The sequence below is a fragment of the Nycticebus coucang genome, chromosome 10, assembly GCF_027406575.1.
Source record: "Nycticebus coucang isolate mNycCou1 chromosome 10, mNycCou1.pri, whole genome shotgun sequence".
NCBI lineage: Eukaryota > Metazoa > Chordata > Mammalia > Primates > Lorisidae > Nycticebus > Nycticebus coucang.
The window spans coordinates 28,032,390-28,055,130 of record NC_069789.1 but is presented as its reverse complement, the minus strand read 5'-3'; the positions used below and the strand labels follow the sequence as shown (position 1 = coordinate 28,055,130).

At 36.2% G+C, this 22,741-nt stretch overlaps 1 protein-coding gene across 1 annotated transcript in view; it reads right to left on the bottom strand.

The window, feature by feature from the left end:
• The window catches only part of DNAH14 (dynein axonemal heavy chain 14), an 862,921-nt gene that overhangs the window by 773,956 nt on the left and 66,224 nt on the right, over nucleotides 1-22,741 (bottom strand). The window contains 2 exon segments of the mRNA XM_053607548.1: nucleotides 2,769-2,900; nucleotides 5,272-5,416. Of these exon segments, the coding sequence (XP_053463523.1) occupies nucleotides 2,769-2,900; nucleotides 5,272-5,416 (277 nt within the window).

Genomic DNA, 22,741 nt, shown 5'->3' with positions numbered 1-22,741 from the left:
ATTTATAGCTTTCATATGAAAGCTATAACCCAATTATAGCCTAAGAATATGGGGAAAGGGGAAAGGAAAGGGAGTGGGGAAGATGAGTGGAGGAAGAGTAATTGGTGGGACCACACCTATGGTGCATCTTACAAGGGTACATGGGAAACTTACTAAATGTAGAATATAAATGTTTTAACACAATAACTAAGAAAAAGCCAGAAAGGCTATGTTAACCAGTGTGATGAAATATTTCAAATTGTATATAAAACCAGGGCATGGTACCCCATACTTACATTAATGTACACAGCTATGATTTAATAATAATAAAAAAGAGCAAACAATCCCATCTATCACTGGGCTAGAGACACGAGCAGAACTTTCTCTGAAGAGTACAAATGGCCAAAAACTTATGAAAAAATTCTCATTGCCCCTAGTCATCAAAGAAATGTAAATAAAACCATCCTGAGAATAGCCCACATCACAAAAGTACCAAAAGTACCAGAACTACAGATGATGACACCTAACCCCCCATGAGAATAGCCCACATCACAGAAGTACCAAAAGTACCAAAGCTGTAGATGCTGACATGGATGTGGAGAGAAGGGAATATTTTTACATTGCTGCTGGAATTAAAAACTAGTACTACCTCTTTGGAAAAAAGTATGGAGAATCCGCAAAGAACTCAAAACAGACCTTTCATTTGATCATGCAATTTCATTACTAGATATCTACCTAGAAGAAAAACATCATTTTACCATAAGGACACTTGCCGTAGATTGTTTAACCACAGCTCAATTTACAATCAATCACCAAGAATTGACCCACATGCCCATCAACAAATGAATGGATTAATAAACTATGGTATATGTATACCATGAAATACTATTCAGCCATGAAAAGATGGAAAGTTTATATTTTTTATATAACCTGAATAGAGTTGGACCACATTCTCTTTAGTAAAGTATCACAGGAATGGAAAAGCAAGTATGCAATGTATTTAATACCAACATGAAGCCAATAGATGAACTAATACACATCCACACAAGAGAAAAACTCAATTTAATTCAAGTTGGGGGTGGGGGGATAACGGGTGGATGTGGCACAGGGAGAGGGAAGAAGGAGGGAGGTTGTTGTGCTCTCACCTAATGGGCACAATGTAAGGGTATATAGCATACCTCCTGGGTGAGGGGCACAACTACAACAGAAACCTTACCTAACGAACCCCAACACCATAATCTAATCAACTGTATACTCATTGTCTGAAAATTTTTAAAAAGAATAAATGATATATAAAAGATAAAAATAAATAAAAGATAAAGGAAATGGAAATCCTCAGGGTATGCCTACTAGAACAGAAATCTAGGTAATTCTTTGGTCATGGAATTTTGAAAACTACTGTCCTTACTCTTTAAATATGTCAAATATCATAATGAAATTCCAAATAATTATAGTAGAGATAACATCAGGCCTTTGTAACCTCACTCAGGAAATGGGAAAATTCCTTGAAGAATGTAGCCCCTTGGGACCTGGCTGATGTGCTTGCCAGATTAAGGAGCTATGCCACAAATAGAGGCTCATAACCTGTTTGAAAGGTAACAACTGAAGAGAAAAAAAAACGCAAAGATTTAGCGATACTGAATGCTTTAATAATAATGTTAAGGACCATCATTTCTCAGTTTTATAATTTCACCTTTATTAATTCTACATACTTCCATGGGGTGAATAGTTTTGGTAATTATCAAACATCAGGTTTGGAAGTGGGTCTAACAGATTCTTGTCTGAAATTAATTTAAGAGAAATCTCTTAACAGGTATTTATGAACAGATTCTGGGATCTGATTCAATATCAGCTGAATAGGAAGAAGTAGAATGACTCTGAGTGATATTTTACTTTTATCTCAGTGGCCTACCTAATAATCTTGTCAATTACTTTTTGATTTATACTATCTTTGGCCAAATTTTCTGCATGGCTGGGCTTGAGAAGGTTATGGAACTATGAGAAATAAAGATAAGGAATGGGAGGTGTTCAAACTTTGCAGTTTTATTTGTCATTAAATAGCTGCACTTCATCTTCTTGTCAAGAGGTAAAACCTTAAGGCCATTAGCAACCCTCTATTCATCACAAGTTCAATTCAGAGAAATAATATATAAAAATAGTTTGAGGGACACCTACTCCATCCATTCCTCCAGAAAGCTTCAAGTATCCACCTATATTCAGCTTAAATAGCAGAGGCAACAAGTCCCTAACTAGATGATACCACATCATCTAGTTCCTCAACATACTTCATTTGTTGAATTATGCATTCATGTATTGCCATTACTGTTTGGGAAACTATATAAAACAGCCCTGTGAAAGGAGTAATACATATAGCATATAAGAATGTTTTGAGGACTTTGCTCATTATATTATGGAGTTTTCTTTATAAAATCCTTAGCAAAATTTTGTTTAATCCTTATGTTTCTCCTGAACAATGGGTATTTCTTTATCTGTGAATTTTGTAACTAATCACATTAGCCTTTGTATGTCAGAGCAAGTTAAACTGTAAGCATCTTTATGTTGCATATATAAACATATATATTCATTAATACATATGTACACACATGCATTTTGTTTTTGCATTTTACACCCACCTGGAAAAGTTTTTGTATATATTAAATGCATGGTACTATTATTAACCACCTTTATTGCTCTACCTGTCCATTTCTGATACTTTTTCCAGGGATGGAATCACCTGCTTCAGTCAGTACATAGCAATTCTGGTAAATAAGAAATAATTAAAGAATTACCTTCAAAAATGTACTTTGCATCTTGGAAGCTGCTTTATCTCTAACATCCTCAAGTTTTTTCATTGCCTGGGTAGCTTGTTGTAACTGCTCTTCACAAAATTCATCTAGAGAATAGGTTCGAGAACTATCCAGCTAATAAGATGATAGTAAATGTTGAGTGTTGTAAAGTCAAAATCCATGTACCAAAACAAGAGATAAAATATTTGATCATATTTTTAAATCAGAAAGAAGACCATACTTTATTATTTCTTCTTTAGGTACTTTATGCCTTATATGCTATCTGCCTTATATGTTATTTAAATTCAAACACTAATAGTTAAATCTAACTAAATATTAATTAAAAGACATAAAAATATGTTGTTATTTCAAGTGATAACTAAGATTAATCCAAAGCAGAAAAATGTAAGAGTAGAGGTGTTTTTGAAAAATCTGTGAACACAGGGAACCCACCAATCCTAGGAATTACTTTTACTTGTGAAGTCACAATTACTTGTAAAACTTAAAATCATAAACATAAAATGAGGCTAAAATTGAATAATCCAGTCAGGTACATTTTATTGTGAATTTATTCCGAATCCAGGAGGGAGGAATTCCTATCAACTATGCTACAAATTTTTCTCAAGTAATCTCAGACTGTAATGTTCCATCAATTCGTGTATGTACGTACGTTCCATCATTCTTCCTCCTTTCAGTATTATTTTTCCTAAACTGTGTTCTCTTGTGAAAATACATTTTCATTAATAAATATGCTCTTATCTTTAACTCTAGTTATGCTATGAAAATGAATAATTTGTCTTTTCACAAAACAAAACAAAAAGAAAGTAATTCTCCTGCCTTAAAATTTTGAGTTTAATCTTTGAGTTCTCCTTCTACTAGTCCTGTATCTGATTACCAGGTCCCAATATTTCCACTCATATGTATCTCAGAAATCTGTCTTCCTTTCTGGTCTCACCACCAACATCCTAACTGAAGTCCTTATTGTTTACACCTGTATTATCCCAGTGCCTACCCACTTCCAATTCCTGTCACAGGTATCATAATTGTTTTCCTAAAATAGCATGTCTAGAAATTTTCAATAGTTGTTATTTGAGAGTAATTCTAAAAATTTATCCAACATAAGAATTACCTGAGGGAATTGTTAAAAATGTAGATTACCAGCACTACTTACTACTTGCTTCCTCAAAAGGAGACACTAATATCTACATTTTTATTAAACACCCAAGCTTCTACCCAATAAAACCACTCTTAAATATGAAATATAATCTAAAGAGTCAACTCTACCTGATTCTTCAGACTTGGATAAGCAACACTCTCTCTTGAACTGAGTTTTATCAATTGAAAGTAAAGATCTGGATAAAATGATCCACATATATTCTTTAACCTCTAGTTCTAAAAATTTCACCCCCTTTAAAGGTGTGCTTTCATAATATTCCATGGTGTACATATACCACAATTTATTAATCCATTCGTGGATCAATGGGCACTTGGGTTTTTTCCATGACTTAGCATTTATGAATAGGGCTGCAATAAATATTCTGATACAAATATCTTTGTTATGGTGTGATTTTTGGTCTTCTGGGTATATGCCCAGTAGAGGGATTACAGGATTGAATGGCAGATCTATTTTTAGATCTCTAAGTGTTCTCCATATCTCTTTCCAAAAGGAATGTATTAATTTGCATTCCCACCAGCAGTGCAAAAGTGTTCCCTAATAAATGTGGAATGTAAAGGTCTTAGCAAAATAACTAAGAAAATGCTACGAAAGCTATGTTAACTAGTGTGATGAAAATGTGTCAAACGATCTATGAACCAAGTATATGGTGCCCCATGATCATACTAATGTACACAGCTATGATTTAATAAAAATAAATAAATAAAAAAATAACATAAAAATAAATAAATAAAAAAATAACATAAAAATAAATAAATAAAAAAATAACATAAAAAAAATGTGCTTTCATCCCAGCAGAGTATACTCATTAATACCATTTATGGCATTAACTTCTGAACATTCCCATTCTTCATATTAATAACGTTGCTTTATCCCCCTTACCTCTTTATTGTGGATCTTCACTGGTGTCTGCATCCCCAGGCAGTACACAGTTTTCCAATGCTAAATGTACAACTGGCCACCTTCCAATCTCTGGCCCAGCTTGATTCTCTTGGCTAAAAATCTTTGTTTTCTCTCTATCTGAGTCTGGCTTCTCCATGTACAGTTTCAGAAACTCCTATTCTTGCAAACCATCCTCACTAACCCACTTTAGGAGTTTCCCTACCTTGTGGGCATATTAAGACTCTACTTTTCCCTTGTTTTATTATTCTTGACCTGAAATTCATGACCCAACCTAACTTTCAAAAAATATATATTGAATGCCTTACTCACATCCATAGAAATGGTTTACTTATGGATTAATAAATCTATATTTGCTTTGTTCCAAACTCTATTTCATTTTCCTCATTTCCATATATCAATATTAGCTTGCAACATTGTACCTTTACCAACCTTTACAAGGCATATTGTAGGCATATTATCTTCATGTTCATTACAGTTTTTGAGAGTAACTGCATCTTCACAAAGTCCTTTTATGTAAAGCAGACAGGCTTGAAATAACTCATCAGCCCAGAAAAGATGGCGGCACAAAAATGACCTGAAAGTTAAAAAGTTTCCACAGATTTTCTCTCATTCAAAATGAATGAAATTAATTTGGAGATAACAAGCCTAATTTTCTTTATATCCCTGTAGTCAAAATGTATTACAGTTACCACATTTTAAATGATAAAGTTTAGGAGTTGTATTTGGCTGATAATGAATGTTGCAGGCATGGCTTTGGGTCCTGGGTGGGTTGAATAAGAGCAAAATAGGAGGAGTAAAGAACTAATGATATTATTCTGTTATGTCATAGAGTTCTAAGAGTTCTAAAATATCAGGCAGTGTAGGATAATATTTAAAAATAAGCATATCCTACATCAAGCACACAAAGTAAATTCAGTGTGAGTTTAAAATGACATCCTTTTCTTCCAGAGGCTTAAGAGGCTTGGACCCCCCTGGGTTACTCGCAGAGTTAGGGTTTTGGAATTTCTTAGGCCTTTTCTCTGAAGCAGTACACCCCGTGAAGCCTGAGATCCAAGGGCATGCCGCCCTTCCTCAGAGATACAGGCCAGAGGGTTGATATATGTTAACAACATATTGTCAGAGGTCTATAGGTGCTCTGCCCTGAAGGAAGATCACAGTCATTACTTCATACTGAGTAAACTGAGTGAATGCTTGAAGATATTCAATTCCCCTGTGGCTACTTTCATCTTTGTGATCTCCTTTTAGCTACCTGTCCCCAAATTAGTCACTGTTTAGAAGAAGAGTTTTACTACAAAATGATTGTATTGATATGATAACAAAATATTTCCTTTCAAGTTATATTTCCTTTCATGTTAAATTTCAAATAGGTAAAAGAAGATAATGATGAGACTAACAGATAATAGATTAGGTATGTACATGACTGGAAAAGTATAAAACTTAAACTTGGAATAAAGAACTTTGCTATATGCCATCCCACCGTGTATAGTCTGTTTCTTGACTTAACAATTACAGGAGTGAGTTTACACCTACAGCAAAGCTGCTGCTCGTTCATGTCTCTGGTCACGTAACAGGCAGTGTTATCTAAGAGGAATTATATGTCCTCAATTATTATTTATTATAAATGTATAATTTATACAAATTATATACATTTATTATTATTTAGATTTATAACAATAAACTTAATAAATTTCTTCAACTTATTTTTCCTCCAATTACAAGAAAATCACTAACTGGATTAGGGCCTATTTGGAGAATGCCTCTTTGTTTCTTTTCTTTTTGGTAGAGACAGAATCTCACTTTATGGCCCTCTGTAGAGTGCCGTGGCCTCACACAGCTCACAGCAACCTCCAACTCCTGGGCTTAAGTGATTCTCTTGCCTCAGCCTCCCGAGCAGCTGGGACTACAGGCGCCCACCACAACGCCCGGCTATTTTTTGGTTGCAGTTTGGCCGGGGCTGGGTTTGAACCCGCCACCCTTGGTATATGGGGCTGATGCCTTACCGACTGAGCCACAGGCACCAGATCATAAATACATTTATGCATATGTGGGGTACAATATATTGATTTCTTTTTAATACAATCTGACATGGTTACATCAAACCAATCAACACAGCTTTCACCTCATTTACTTGATTACTGTTTTAAGACATTTATGTTCTACACTTGACAGATTTGACTTGTACCCTTGCAATATGTTCCATAGGTGTGGTCCTGCTTTTTAACCTCCCTCTATCAAACCTCTCCCCTCCTCTCCCTTCCCATGCCATTTCTCTTTCATCCTGGGCTATAGTTGTGCTCTATCTTTCATAACAAAGTGTGAGTAAATATAAGTACATTTCATAGAAGTACTGAGTACACTGAATACTTTTTCCTCCATTCTTGAGATACTTTACTGAGGAGAATATGTTCCAGGTCCCTCCATGTAAACATAAAAGAGGTAGTTGTGGTATATGTATACCACGGAATACTATACAGCTTAAAAAAATAGAGCCTTTACCTCTTTCTTTTTCTCTTCTTTTCTTTTTTGGAGACACAGTCCCACTTTGTCACCAGGCTAAAGTGAAGTGGCCTCATCATAGCCCATTGCAATCCAAAATTCCTGGGCTCACCTGATCCTTCTGTCTTAGCCTCAAAAGTAGCTGTGGTACCAGATACTTGTGGACTATACAGAAAGCCCACTGTCTAAAGGACAATAAAAGGGCCAGCCTAGCAAGACAAAAAATGTTAGGCAACCACTGTGCTCAGCTAATTTTCTGTTTTTAGTAGTGATGGGGTCTCACTCTTGTTTGGACTGTCTCAAAATACTGTGCTCAAGCAATCTTCCTGCCTTGGAGGATTGTTTCCTAAATTTTCCAACCATCTATATAATAATGTAGGGAAGATAAGCCTTTTTCTCCCTGCCCCTTTGTACTGGTTCAATCAGGGTCACAAAGGTGAAAAAAATCACTGCTAACAACACCAAAAATAATAGAAAGACAGAACTGGAGGAGAAAAGAAGAGAGCAGAAGAAATAAGGTTCCATAAAAATTGGAATGTAAAGCAAATGTCCTTGTGCAACAGTGCATGGAGAATGTGGGGGGCACTTTGCCCTTTATGATCTATGTGGTGTGGCTTATTTTAAAGGTTATTAAATTCATAAGAAATATAATGATCAGAAAATAACTCTTTCTTGTCTTTCTATTTTACAATTGAAAACTTTATAATACCACAAAGCTAGTGAAGCTTCAGTTTCCTGGACCCTTCATTTGCACTGAGTATTCTAAAACCTTGCATTACTTATTATAAAATAAGTCTCCACAAATTATACAATCTTCATGTAACATGAAACTACTCCCGGATATGGAAAAATTTGTTGACATTTCTCTGAATATATGATATAGGGGAAAAGAGAGGGTAAAGACAAGTGGCATATCATGAAATATCACACAAAGCAAATATAATCTTATTAAGAGGATGACTATAAAAAATTCAGGTAATAATGAATTCATACTACTTAGTGTTGGTTGAAGCATTCTTTTTCCCTTTTAAAAATATACTCAATTTTGGTTTAATATTTTAACACACATATGAATAAACTGGGAAGGGTGAGTATAAAAATAATTTTAGGCATTAAAAATATAAAAAAATTAGTTTTAATGCATGTTTTGACAAGAAAAAATAATATATCAAATTATTACTGTATTCAAGTATAAGTATTATGAGGAACTCACCACAAATTTCTTTTGTCACAGAAGAAAACTAAACATGTGCTCCAAAACTTTACTCATACACCAGCTAGAACTTCTTGGTATGATAGCATATATCACAAAAGACTATTAAAACTCAGGTATAAGATTCCAGAAAAAATAGAATAGACATACTTTTTGTTATTCTTTCTGCTGAGCACAACTAAAATCTCTGGATATTATATATAAAGTAACCATAAGAAGACAGTGAAAGGCGGAGAAGAAAAGGAAACCTGGTTAGGAGTGACATGGTGCTAAGTTCCCTAGGTATTCTTTTTGCTTCATGTATCTCATTCTTGAAGCTGAAGAAACTAGTAACCTGGAAACACCAATAGGGAAGGACACAAAAAGCCCACTGTTTAAAGGACCAGAAAAGGGCCAGCCGAGCAAGACAAAAAGTTTTAGGCAATAGCCATTCTAGTCCAGCCAAATACCACAGAGGAAAAAAGGGTTGGGTGTGGAGCCTAAAGTTCTGCTCTTGGAAAACTGTAATGAGGTATTCAAATGCCTCCATGGAAGTTTTCATGGAAAGCCAAGACGGGAAATGGGACATTCATCCCCACTGGATGGTAACACACAAGAAAATAGAAATAGTCAAGCAAAGAAATAGAGGGCATAAAGAGAACCAAATAGAAACCATAGAACTAAAAAATACATTGACAGAATTTTTAAAAACTTGATGAATGGGTTTAATGACAGAATGGAGTAGATAGAGAAGCAAAGCAGTGACCTAAAACATCTCTCATGAAGCTGTGCAACTATAAAAAAAGATCTAGCATTTGTGTCTGGAGTCTCAGAAGGAGAGGATAATGAAGGCAGGGCTGAAAAAATCCTTGAAGAAATAATGAGTGAAAATTTCCAAATTTAACAAAAGATACCTAAACCTAGAGATTAAAGAAACTAAGGAAATTCAAAACACGATGAGGACAAAGAAATCCACATCAAGACATAGCAAAATTAAAATTCTAAAAACTAATGGCACAGAAAAAATTTCAAATTAATTAGAGGAAAAACATTTTATCTATATAAGACAAACAATTCAAATGACCATGGAAGTCAGAAGAAAGTGACACAATATTTTTCATGTTCTGAAAGAAGAGGATTGTCAACCCAGAATCCTATATTTGTCAAAGAAGGGAAAAGCAAGACATTCTCAGATAAAGGAAATGTAAGAGAATTTGTTGCTAATAGACCTACCTTAAAAGAATGGCTAAAGTTCTTTAAACAGAAATTAAACAACCAAACAATAAAAGAAGGAACATTGGAACATTAGAAAGAAGAAGAAAAAAAATGTTAAACAAAAATATGAGTAAATGTTAGACTATCCTTCTCAAGAGTTTTCTGATGGTTTCATTATGGTAGCAAAAATTATAATAGTGATAGGGTTCCATCCAAATGTATGTAGAAAAATATATAATACATTAAAAACAGAAGAGGGTAAACAGGTATAAAGGTAAGTTTTCTTTTTTTTTTAATTAAATCATAGCTGTGTACAGTAGTATGATCATGAGGCACCATACACTTGGTTCATAGACCGGTTGACACATTTTCATCACACTTGGTAACATAGCCTTCCTGGCATTTTCTTAGTTATTTTGCTAAGACCTTTACATTCCACATTTACTAAGATTCACATATACCCTTGTAAGATGCACCGCAGGTGTAATCCCATCAATCCCTCTCCCTCCACCTAACTTCCCCCTCCCTCCCCTCCCTCCCCTCCCTTTCCCCCTTCTCCCTATTCTTAGGTTGTAACTGGGTTATAGCTTTCATGTGAAGGTCCTACACTACTTTCATAATAAGGGTGAGTACACTGGCTACTTTTTCTTCCATTCTTGAGACACTTTACTAAGAAGAATATGTTCCAGCTCCATCCATGTAAACATGAAAGAGGTAAAGTCTCCATCTTTCTTTAAGGCTCATAATATTCCATGGTGTACATATACCACAATTTATTAGTCCATTCGTGGATCGATGGGCACTTGGGCTTTTTCCATGACTTAGCAATTATGGATAGGGCTGCGATAAATATTCTGATACAAATATCTTTGTTATGATGTGATTTTTGGTCTTCTGGGTATATGTCCAGTAGAGGGATTACAGGATTGAATGGCAGATCTATTTTTAGATCTCTAAGTGTTCTCCATATCTCTTTCCAAAAGGAATGTATTAATTTGCATTCCCACCAGCAGTGCAAAAGTGTTCCCTTTTTTCCACATCCGTACCAACATCTCTGGTCTTGGGATTTTGTGATATAGGCTAGAATCACTGGAGTTAGATGATATCTCAAAGTAGTTTTGATTTGCATTTCTCTGATGATTAAAGATGATGAGCATTTTTTCATATGTCTGAAGGCCGCTCGCCTGTCTTCTTCAGAGAAGTTTCTCTTCAAGTCCCTTGCCTAGCCTGTGATGGGATCCCTTGTTCTATTCTTGCTAATGCGTTTGAGTTCTCTGTGGATTCTGGTTATTAAACCTTTGTCGGAGACATAACCTGCAAATATCTTTTCCCATTCTGAGGGCTGTTTGCTTGCTTTACTTACTGTGTTCTTGGCTGTGCAGAAGCTTTTTTGTTTGATCAAGTCCCAACAGTGTATTTTTGAAGCAACTTCAATTGCCCGGGGAGTCCTTCCCATAAAAAACTCGCCCAACCCAATTTCTTCAAGGGTTTCCCTGCACTGTCTTCTAGTATTTTTATATTTTCATGTCTTAGGTTTAAATCTTTAATCCAGTGAGAGTCTATTTTGGTTAATAGCGAAAGGTGTGGGTCCAGTTTCAGTCTTCTACAGGTTGCCAGCCAGTTCACCCAGCACCATTTGTTAAATAGGGAATCTGTTCCCCATTGAATGTTTTTAATTGGCTTGTCAAAGATTAAATAACGGTAATTAGCTGGGCTCATCTCTTGGTTCTCTATTCTGTTCCAGACATCTACTTCTCTGTTTTTGTGCCAGTACCATGCTGTTTTGATCACTACCGATTTGTAGTATAGTCTGAGGTTTAGTAGCGTGATTCCTCCTGCTTTGTTTTTATTTCTGAGTAATGTCTTGGCTATTCGAGGTTTTTTCTGATTCCATATAAAATGAAGTATTGTTTTTTCAAGATCTTTAAAGTATGACAGTGGAGCTTTAATGGGGATTGCGTTGAAATTATATATTGCTTTGGGTAGTATGGACATTTTAACAATGTTGATTCTTCCCAACCATGAGCATGGTATATTTTTCCATTTGTTAACATTCTCAGCTATCTCTTTTCTTAGAGTTTCATAGTTCTCTTTATATAGATCTTTCACGTCCTTTGTTAGATAAACTCCCAAATATTTCGTCTTCTTTGGCACTATTGTGAATGGGATAGAGTCCTTAATTGTTTTTTCAACTTGACTATTGTTGATATATATAAAGGCTACCAATTTATGAATGTTGATTTTGTAACCCGAGACGCTGCTGTATTCCTTGATCACTTCTAAGAGTTTTGTAGTAGAGTCCCTAGTGTTTTCCACATATACAATCATATTATCTGTGAAGAGTGAAAGTTTGATCTCTTCTGACCCTATTTGGATACCCTTGATCACCTTTTCTTCCCTCATTGCGGTCGCTAAAACTTCCATTACAATGTTAAAAAGCAATGGAGACAATGGGCAGCCTTGTCTGGTTCCTGATCTGAGTGGAAATGATTCCAATTTAACTCCATTCAATATGATATTGGCTGTGGGTTTGCTGTAGATGGCCTCTATCAGTTTAAGAAATGCCCCCTCTATATCAATTTTCTTAAGTGTTCTGATCATGAAGGGATGTTCGATGTTATCAAAAGCTTTTTCTGCATCGATTGAGAGAATCATATGGTCTTTGTTTTTTAATTTGTTTATGTGCTGAATTACATTAATAAATTTATGTATATTGAACCAGCCTTGAGACCCTGGGATAAAACTGACTTGGTCATGATGTATGATTTGTTTGATATGTTGCTGTATTTTGTTTGTTAGAATCTTGTTGAATATTTTTACATCTATATTCATTAGTGATATTAGTCTATAATTTTCCTTTCTTGTTGGGTCTTTTCCTGGTTTGGGGATCAGGGTGATGTTTGTTTCATAGAACATGTTGGGTAGTCTTCTTTCTTTTTCAAACTTTTGGAATTGGTTGAGTAATACCGGTACTAATTCCTCTTTAAAGGTTTGGTAGAATTCTGACGTAAAACCATCTGGTCCCGGGCTTTTCTTTTTGTGGAGATTTTGTATGGTTGATGTTATTTCTGAAATTGATATGGGCCTGTTCAACATTTTCACTTTATTTTGGTTAAGTCTTGGAAGGTGACGTGCTTCCAAGTAATGGTCAATTTCCTTCAGATTTTCATATATCTGAGAGTAAAGTTTCTTGTAATATTCATTAAGGATTTTTTGGATTTCTAACGAGTCTGTTGTTATTTCGTCTTTGTTATTTCTGATTAATGAGATTAGAGATTTCACTGTTTTTTTCCTGATTAGGTTGGCCAAATGTTTATCTATTTTTTTGACCTTTTCAAAAAACCAGCTTTTTGATTTACTGATCTGTTGTATTATTCTTTTGTTTTCAATTTTATTTAGTTCTGCTCTGATTTTTGTTATTTCTTTTCTTCTACTGGATTTGGGGTTGGAGTGTTCTTCCATTTCCAGTCACTTGAGATGTTCCATTAAGTTGCTTACTTCCTCTCTTTCTGTTCTCTTGAGGAAGGCTTGCAGTAGTATAAATTTCCCTCTTAGAACTGACTTTGTGGTGTCCCAGAGGTTCTGATAGTTTGTGTCTTCATTGTCGTTTTTTTCCAAAAATTTGGCAATTTCCTTCTTGATCTCATCTCTGACCCAGCTATCATTCAGCATAAGGTTATTTAAATTCAATATTTTTGTATGAGTATGCAGATTCCTGTTGTTATACATCTCAAGTTTTATTCCTTGATGATACGAGTAGATGCATGGAATAATTTCTATTCCTTTAAATTTACTGAGGTTAGACATGTGACCTAAGATGTGATTGATTTTCGAGTAAGTTCCGGGGGCTGATGAGAAGTATATGTATTCAGTTTTGTTGGAATGAAATGTTCTGTAGATGTCTGCTATCTAAATGCTGGATGGTTAGATTTAAATCTAGAATTTCTTTATTCAGCTGTTTGTTGGAGGATCGATCCATCACTGCCAAAGGAGTGTTAAAATCTGCAACTGTTATGGAGTTGGAGGAAATCAAGTTGCTCACGTCTGTTAGAGTTTCTCTTATAAATTGAGGTGCATTCTGGTTGGGTGCATAGCTATTAATAATTGAAATCTCATCATGTTGAGTTTTACCCTTAACAAATATGAAGTGACCATTCTTGTCCTTCCTTACTTTCGTTGGTTTAAAGCCTATTGTATCTACAAATAAAATTGCAACCTGCTTTTTTCTGGTTACCATTTGCCTGAAATATGGATGACCATCCTTTCACCCTGAGTCTGTATTTGTCTTTTCAGTTAAGATGTGACTCTTGTATGCAACAAATATCTGGCCTGAGTTTTTGTATCCAGTCAGCTAACCTATGTCTCTTTAGAGGGCAGTTTAAGCCATTCACATTAATGGAGAGTATTGATAAGTTTGGTGAAATTTTGGGTATTGAGTTTTTCAAAAGTCCAGTGGACATTTTTAATCCTTTTTCCATTGTGGAAGTTGGAGTTTGATCAGAAGTTTCTGAGTGAGTTTACTTTTGTGGTAGAGGATTGGGTTGCTTATTATGTAGGATAGGTCTGATAATATCCTGAAGAGCTGGTTTGGTTACGGCAAATTTCTTCAGCATATGAATGTCACTAAAGTATTTAATCTCTCCATCATAAATGAAACTCAGTTTAGCTGGGTACAAGATCCAGGGTTGAAAGTTATTTTGCTTTAGGAGATTAAACGTTGATGACCACACTCTTCTGGCTTGAAAAGTTTCAGCAGAGGGATCCTCCCTCAGAAAGGTCCCACTTGTGAGCCTAGTTATCATCCTGCCCAGCATAAAACTGAACAAATACACTCCCCGCAATACTGAACTTTCAGTACACCGTTCCCTCCTTGTCTGGTGGTCTGACAGTCTACCCTCTGCAGAACCCAGAGTGTGTGGCTAATCCCTAGGAGGTCTGGGCAGTGTACAGATAGAAGTGTGGAAACAGTGATTCGAGTGGAGGCCGGGGAGCGGGACACGGGAAGAGAGGGACTTTGGGAAACAAAAACACATGTGACATTGCCCTGCAAGTGCAGTGCAGACACACTCATTCTGACAACTGGTTGGGAATTTAACGGGTGGGTGGGTGGTGACCCCTGTTCTGATTTTCAAGGGTGAAGCTGATGACTCCTGGTTTGGACATCTAATAGTGGCACAGCTGGCACTGGTTTGGAATTTCAAGGGTGGAGTGGCTGGAACCTGGTTTGGAATTTCAAGGGTGGAGTGGCGGGGGGGGGGATGGCAGGGCACCACAGAAGCTTGTATCTCTCCCAAGATGAGATTAAATCCTAATACATCAGGAAGAACTCTAGAAAAATGAATATCAGAGTAGATCAACTCCCTAAGGAAGGGCAAAGGAAATAAAACAGAAGATGCCATTCATAGGTAAATGGCTGAAATGTCAGAAATAGACTTCAAAATATGGATGGCAAATAAGATTAATAGAATGGAAGAAAAATTTGAAGTTGAAATTCAAGGAGTAGTTCAAAAGTTGTCTCAAGAAATCAATGAATTCAAAAACAAAATCTCCAAGGATATGGACAGAATGAGAAAAGAAACAGCAGAGCTTAAGGACATGGAAAAGTTATTCCAGGAGCTTTATAATACAGTAGAATCCCTTGTTAATAGAGTGGAGCAGGCAGAGGAAAGGATCTCAGAAGTTGAAGACAAAGCTTTTGAATGCTCCTAAACACTCAAAAAGGCAAAGAAGTAGAGAGCAAAAATTGATCGTTACCTGAGAGAGTTGTGGGGCCACTCCAAAAGAGCAAACATAGGAATTACTGAGAGAGAAGGGGATGTCTGAAGACACAGATGCTCTACTCTAAGATAGAATTGAGGAGAATTTCCCAAGCATGGCAAGAGATACAGAAAAACAGATAGTAGACAGTTGCAGAACCCCAGCACCACTCAATCCAAATAAAGCATCTCCTAGACACACCATAATTAACTTTTCCAAAGTTAAGATGAAGGAGAAAATTCTGCAAGCAGCCAGACATAAGAAAAACATTATGTAGCTTAAGAGGCTAAGGCGCCAGCCACATACATCAGAGCTGGCAGGTTTGAATCCAGCCCAGGTCTGCCAAAGAACAATGAGAACTACAACCAAAACAATAGCCAGGCATTGTGGCAGGTGCGTGTAGTCCCAGCTACTTGGGAGGCTGAGGGAAGAGAATCACTTAAGCCCAGAACTTGGAGGTTGCTATGAGCTGTGATGCCACAGCATTCTACCCAGTACACAGGGTGATAGCTTGAGGCTCTGTCTCAAAAAAACAAACAAGCAAATAAACAAAAAAACTAAAAGCAAAGCAAATATTTCTCCTATAAAAGGAGAAATATTGGAATGACTACACATCTCTCAGCAGAAACTTTTCAAGCCAGAAGAGGATGTTCATCGACCTTCAGTCTCCTAAAACAAAACCACTTTCAGCCCAGGATCCTGTATTCAGCTAAACTGAGTTTCATTAGTGATGGAAAAATCAAATACTTTAATGACTTACACACATTGAAGAAATTTGCCATGACTAAACCAGCTCTCTGGGAAATACTCAAACCCATTTCCATAATGACCAGCTCAATGGCCTGCCACCAAAGTAAACTCACCCAGAAAGCCTTGAACAAAACCTACCATCCACCATGAAGAAATGATCAAAAATTTCTACTGGATATTTGAAAAACATGACAAACAAAACACCACCATGCTTATCAATTCTCTCAATTAATGCAAATGGCTTAAATTGTCCTCTAAAGAGGCACAGCTTGGTGGACAAGATACAAAAACTCAAATGAGATATATGTTGCATATGAGAATCTCATCTTACCATAAAAGATAAAAAAGGATTCGGGGTGAAGGGATGGTCATCTATAACACAGGTAAATGGAAATGAGAAAAAAAAAAAAAACAGGGGTTGCAATTCTATTTGTAGATACATTAGGTTTTAAACCAACAAAGACAAGGGAAGATGGACACTACTTATTTGTCAAGGGAAACACTCAATATGAAGAGATTTTGATATTTAACATTTATTTACTCTACTAGAATACTCCTCAATTTATAAAGAAAACCCTAACAGATATGAACAATTTGATATCTTGCTATACTATAATAGCTAGAGATTTTAACACTCCTCTGGCAGTGTGGATAAATCCTCCAAAAAGAAACTAAACAAAGAAATAGTGGTCTTAAACTTGATCCTACAATTAATGGACTTAACAGACATCTACAGAACATGTCATCCAAATAAACCTGACTATACATTATTCTCATCAGCCCATGGATCATCCTCCAAAATAGATCATACCTTAGGACACAAGTCTAATCTCAGCAAATTTAAAAGAATAAAAATTATTCCTTGTATTTTCACTAACCATCACAGAACAAAAGGTAAACTCAACAGCAATAGGAATCTTCATACTCAAATCATGGAAACTAAACAATCTTATGCTGAATGATAGCTGGGTCAAAGATGATAGTAGAAGGAAATCAGCAAAATTTTAGAACAAAATGACAATGAAGACGCAAATTATCAAAACCTGTGGGATGCTGCAAAGGTACACCTAAGATGGAAATTTATAGCATTAGATGCCTTCATCAAGGAAACAGAAAGAGAGGATGTTAACAACTTAATAGGTCATCTCAGGCAACTGGAAAAGGAAGAACATTCCAAACCCAAACCTAGCAGAAGAAAAGAAATAACCAAAATTAGGGCAGAATTAAACAAAATTGAAAACAAATGAATCATTCAGAAAATCAACAAAACCAAAAGTTGGGTTTTGAAAAGATTAACAAATTGATAAAACTTTGTTAACCAAACCATAAATAGAAAAGTAAAATCTCTAATACTGTTAATCAGAGACAATAAATGAGAAATAACAACAGACATTTCAGAAATTAAAAAATCCTGTATTATGACTACAAAAACTCTATTCTCAGAAGTATGAAAATCTGAAGGAAACAGACCAATACCTGCAAGCAAGCCGCCTTCCTAGATTCAGCCAGAAAGAATTAGAAATTTTGAATAGACCTGTATCAAGCACTGAAATAGCACCAACTATGCAAAATCTCCCCCCAAAAAATTCTGGGACCAGATGACTTCACCTCAGAATTCTACCAACCCTTTAAAGAGGAACTGGTACCTATATTACATAACCTTTTCTAAAAAATAGAAAAGGAAGGAATACTTTCCAACACATTCTATGAAGCAAATATCACCCTGATTCCCAAACCAGGAAAGGACCCAAGAAAGAAAAAAAACTATCTTTTAATAGATATTGATACAAAAATATTCAATGAGATCCTAGAAAACAGAATACAACAACACATCAAACAAATTACACACCATGATCAAGTGGGTTTTACCCCAGGATTACAAGATTGGTTCAACATACACAAATCTATAAATATAATACATCACACAAATAAAATAAAAAACAAAGACCATATGATTCTCTCAATAGGTACAGAAAAAGCTTTTGAAGATATCCACCATCCTTTCATGATCAGAACTTTTAAGAAAATAGGCTTAGATGAGTCATTTCTTAAACTGATAGAGGCCATCTAAAGCAAACCCACAGCCAATATCATATTGACTGGAATAAAATTTGAAATCATTTCCACTAAGATCTGTAAGTAGACAAGGATGCCCTTTGACTCCACTGCTATTCAACATAGTAATGGAATTTCTAACCATCACATTCAGGAAAGAGAAGACAATCAGGGGTACCCAGATGGGGTCAGAGGAAATCAAACTGTCACTCTTCACAGATGACATGATCTTATACCTGTAACCCTCAGGCACTCAACTACAAAACTCTTAGAAGTGATCAAAGAATACAGCAGCATCTCAGGATATGAAAACAATACTTACAAATCAGTAGCTTTTATATATACCAAGAATAGTCAAGATGAAAATACAGTCAAGGACTCTATTCCCTTTACAGTAGTTCCAAAGAAGATGAAGTATCTGGAAATTTACCTAACAAAGGATGTGAAAGAGCTCTATAAAGAGAACTATGGAACTCTGAAAAAAGGAATCACTGAAGATGTTAACAAATTGAAAAACATACCATGCTTATGGCTGGGAAGAATCAACATTGTCAAAATGTCCATATTACACAAAGCAATATACAAATTTAATGTAATCCCTCTACCTCTGTCATACTTTAAATAACTGAAAAAATATTACTTCATTTTATGTGGAATCAGAAAAAAACTCAATTAGCCAAGACATTGTTCAGAAATAAAAACAAATCAGGAGACATCACATTACCAGACTTCAGGCGATACTATAAATCTATAGTGATCAAAACAGCCTGGTACTGACACAAAAATAGACAGGTAGATATATGGAACAGAAAAGAGAACCAAGAGATTAACCCAGCCACTTATCATCATTTGATCTTTGACAAGCCTATCAAAAGCATTATTGGGGGGAAAGATTCCCTATTTAACGAATGGCACTGGGTGAACTGGCTGGCAACCTATAAAAGACTGAAACTGGGCCCTTCACCTTTCTCCAGGAACAAAAAATTGATTCTCACTGGATAAAGATTTAAACTTAAGACATGAAACCATACCGGACATTAAACCTAAGACATGAACTATAAAAATACTAGAAGATAGTATAGGAAAAATACTTGAAGAAATTGGCCTATGAGAATTTTTTAGGAGGAGGACCCCTGGCAGTTCAAGCAACAGTGAAAATATATTATTGGGATCTCATCAAACACTGCACTGCTAAGAGCACAGTAAGTAAAGCATGCAGACAGCCTTCAGAATGGGAGAAGATATTTGCAGGTCATGTTTCTGACAAGGGTCTGATAACTAGAATGCACACAGAATTCATACTAATCAATAAGAAAAGAACAAAGAACCCCATTTCCTTGTGGGCAAGAGACTTGAACAGAAGCTTCTCTGAAGAAGACCGTCACATGGCCTACAAACACATGAAAAAATGCTCATCATCTTTAATCATCAGAGTAATGCAAATCAAAACCACTTTTAGATATTATCTAACTGCAGTAAGATTAACCCACATCACAAAATCCAAAAATTTCATATGTTGGCAGGGCTGTGGAGAGAAGGGAACACTTCTACACTACTGGTGGGAATGCAAGCTTTTTTTTTTTTTTTTTTTTTGTGGTTTTTGGCCGGGGCTGGGTTTGAACCCGCCACCTCCGGCATATGGGACCGGCGCCCTACTCCTTGAGCCACAGGCGCTGCCCGGGAATGCAAGCTAATAGTCCTTTTTGGAAAGAAGTTTGGAGAATACTCAAAGTAGGCTTAAAGTAGGCCTGCCATTTGATTCTGCAATTCTTCTACTAGGTAGATACACAGATGATCAAAAATCATTTTACAACAAAGACATTTCTATCAGAATGTTCATTGCAGCCCTATTCATAATTGACAAGTCATAGAAGCAGCCTAAGTGCTCGTCGACCCATGAATAATTTATGTATACCACGGAACATTATGCAGCCATAAAAAAGATGGAGACTTAACATCTTTTATGTTTACCTGGATTGAGTTGGAACATATTATTCTTAGTAAAGTATCTCAATAATGGAAGAAAAAGTATCCGATGTACTCAATACTATTATGAAACCAACATATAGTCACCTACACTTTCATATGAATGATAGAACAAAACTATAGTCCACAAAGAAAGAGGGAAGAGAAGGGAGAAGAGAGGAGATGTGAGAAGTCAGAAGGAGGGAGGGTGTTTCTTGGGACATCTTCTATTGTGCATAATGCAGTGGTACATTTTAAAACTATTAAGAGTGCAGTATAAATGTATTACCACAACAAACAAGTAAGTGAGGTGTTGGTTATGTTAACAAGTTTGATGTAAGCTTTCCACATGGTATATCAAATTAGCACATGGTACCCCATAAATGCATTAATGAATACAGTTATGATTTAATTAAAAAAATAAAAGAGATTATTACCGACTACTCCCCAAAACTCTATGCCCAGAAATTTAACAATGTGGAAGAAATGGACCAATACTTGGAATCACACTATCTTCCTAAACTTCACCAGTAAGAAATAGGTTTCTTGAACAGACTGATATCAGGCACTAAGACTGCAAAAACAATTAAAATGCTAACAACAACAACAACAACAACAACAAAGCCTGAGACCAGACGGCTTCACATCAGAAGTCTGTTAAATCTTCGAAGATGAGCTTGCACGTATATTACAGAACCTATTCCAAAACATAGAGAAGGTAGGAACCTTACCACAAAACGTTCTATGAAGCAACCATCACCCTGATTCCAGGAAAGGACCCAACCAAAAAGGAGAACCAGAGTCCAATTTCATCAATGAATATCAATGCAAAAATACTCAACAAAATCTTAGCTGATAGATTACAACTACACGTTAAAAATTATACATCACGGTCAAGTAGGCTTCATTCAAGGGATGCATGGCTAGTTTAACACACACAAATCCAAAAAAGTAATAAATATATCAATAGAGACAAAAACAAAGACCATATCATCCTTTCAATAGATGCAGAAAAAGCATTTGAAAACATTCAGCATCCTTTTCTAACAAGAAAATAGGCATAGGTGGCACATTTCCTAAGATGATTGAAGTCACCTACAACAAACCCACAGCTAACATCATACTGAATGGAGTAAAATTGAAAGCTTTTCCACTTAGAACTGGAACTGGACAAGGATGTCCCATATCACCTCTTTTCAACATTGTGCTGGAAGTTCTAGCCAATGCAATCAGGCAAGATAAGGAAATAAAGGGCATCCAAATGGGAGTAGAGGAGATCAAACTCTCACTATTTGCCAATAATATGATCTGATACTTAGAAAACCCCAGATACTCAACCACAAAACTCCTGGAAGTCATTAGGAAATACAGTAATGTCTCAGTATAAAATCAATGTCCACAAATCGTAGCTTTTGTATATGCCAATAGCAGCCAAGTTTGAGAAGCAAATAAAGGACACAATTCCCTTCACAGTACCTTCAATGAAAATGAAATACTTAGGAATATACCTAACAAAAGAGGTGAAAGATCTTTTCAAAGATAATTATGAAACCCTAAGGAAAGAAATAGCAAAGCACACTAACAAAAGGAAGAATACATCATGCTCTTGGCTGGGAAGAATCAACATTGTTGGAGGCGGAGCATGATGCCGGACAGAACGGATGTGTAGCCCGTCTCTCCCAAGTCATCAGGTGAGAGGTAGGGGGCTCTGGATCTTTTCCCCACATGGATTATTGGTGTGGATAGACAGCTGGAGACATGCAGTGAATCGGCGGATTGCTGTATATGATTTGTAATTAAAAACCACGGACTGCTGTAGAGATTTCCCCTGCCCACAGTGCTGGTGGGCAGCCGGCTCCTCCCTCATGGAGAACAGCAGTTCGCAGTTCCTTAGGAAACCTAATTGATGAAAATTTATTCCTGAGCAGAGTTTAGTGACCAGAAAGGAGTGCTGCTCGGAGCCACAGGGGGCTAGGCAGCCCAGTGGAAAATTGAGTGGAAGGGATCCAGTCCGGGAAACAAACATTTTGAATTGTCAGAAATGGCGGACACATTTTCCCAGAACAACAGGAGTTATTAAATAGACCAGACCATTCCTGGCAGGGAATATTGGTGTGGACTAGCAGTTCAAGCTGTGCGGCAAACTGGCGGGTGGCTGGACTCAAAAGTGACCATCCTTTCACTCTGAGTCTATATTTATCTTTTAAGTTAAAGTTTGACTCTTGAATGCAGCATATATCTGGCTTGAGTTTTTTAACCAGTCAACTAACCTGTGCCTCTTTGGAGGACAGTTTAAGCCATTCACATTAATGGAGAATATTGATAAGTCTGGAAAAATTTTGAATATCGAGTTTTTCAAAAGTCCAGGTGACATTTTTAATTTCTGCAGTGCTGTGACCCAGTTGTCTCCAATGAGCAGACACTCCAGAGGTTTGTACCTGCCTAAATCACAAGGAAATCTGTATTTGC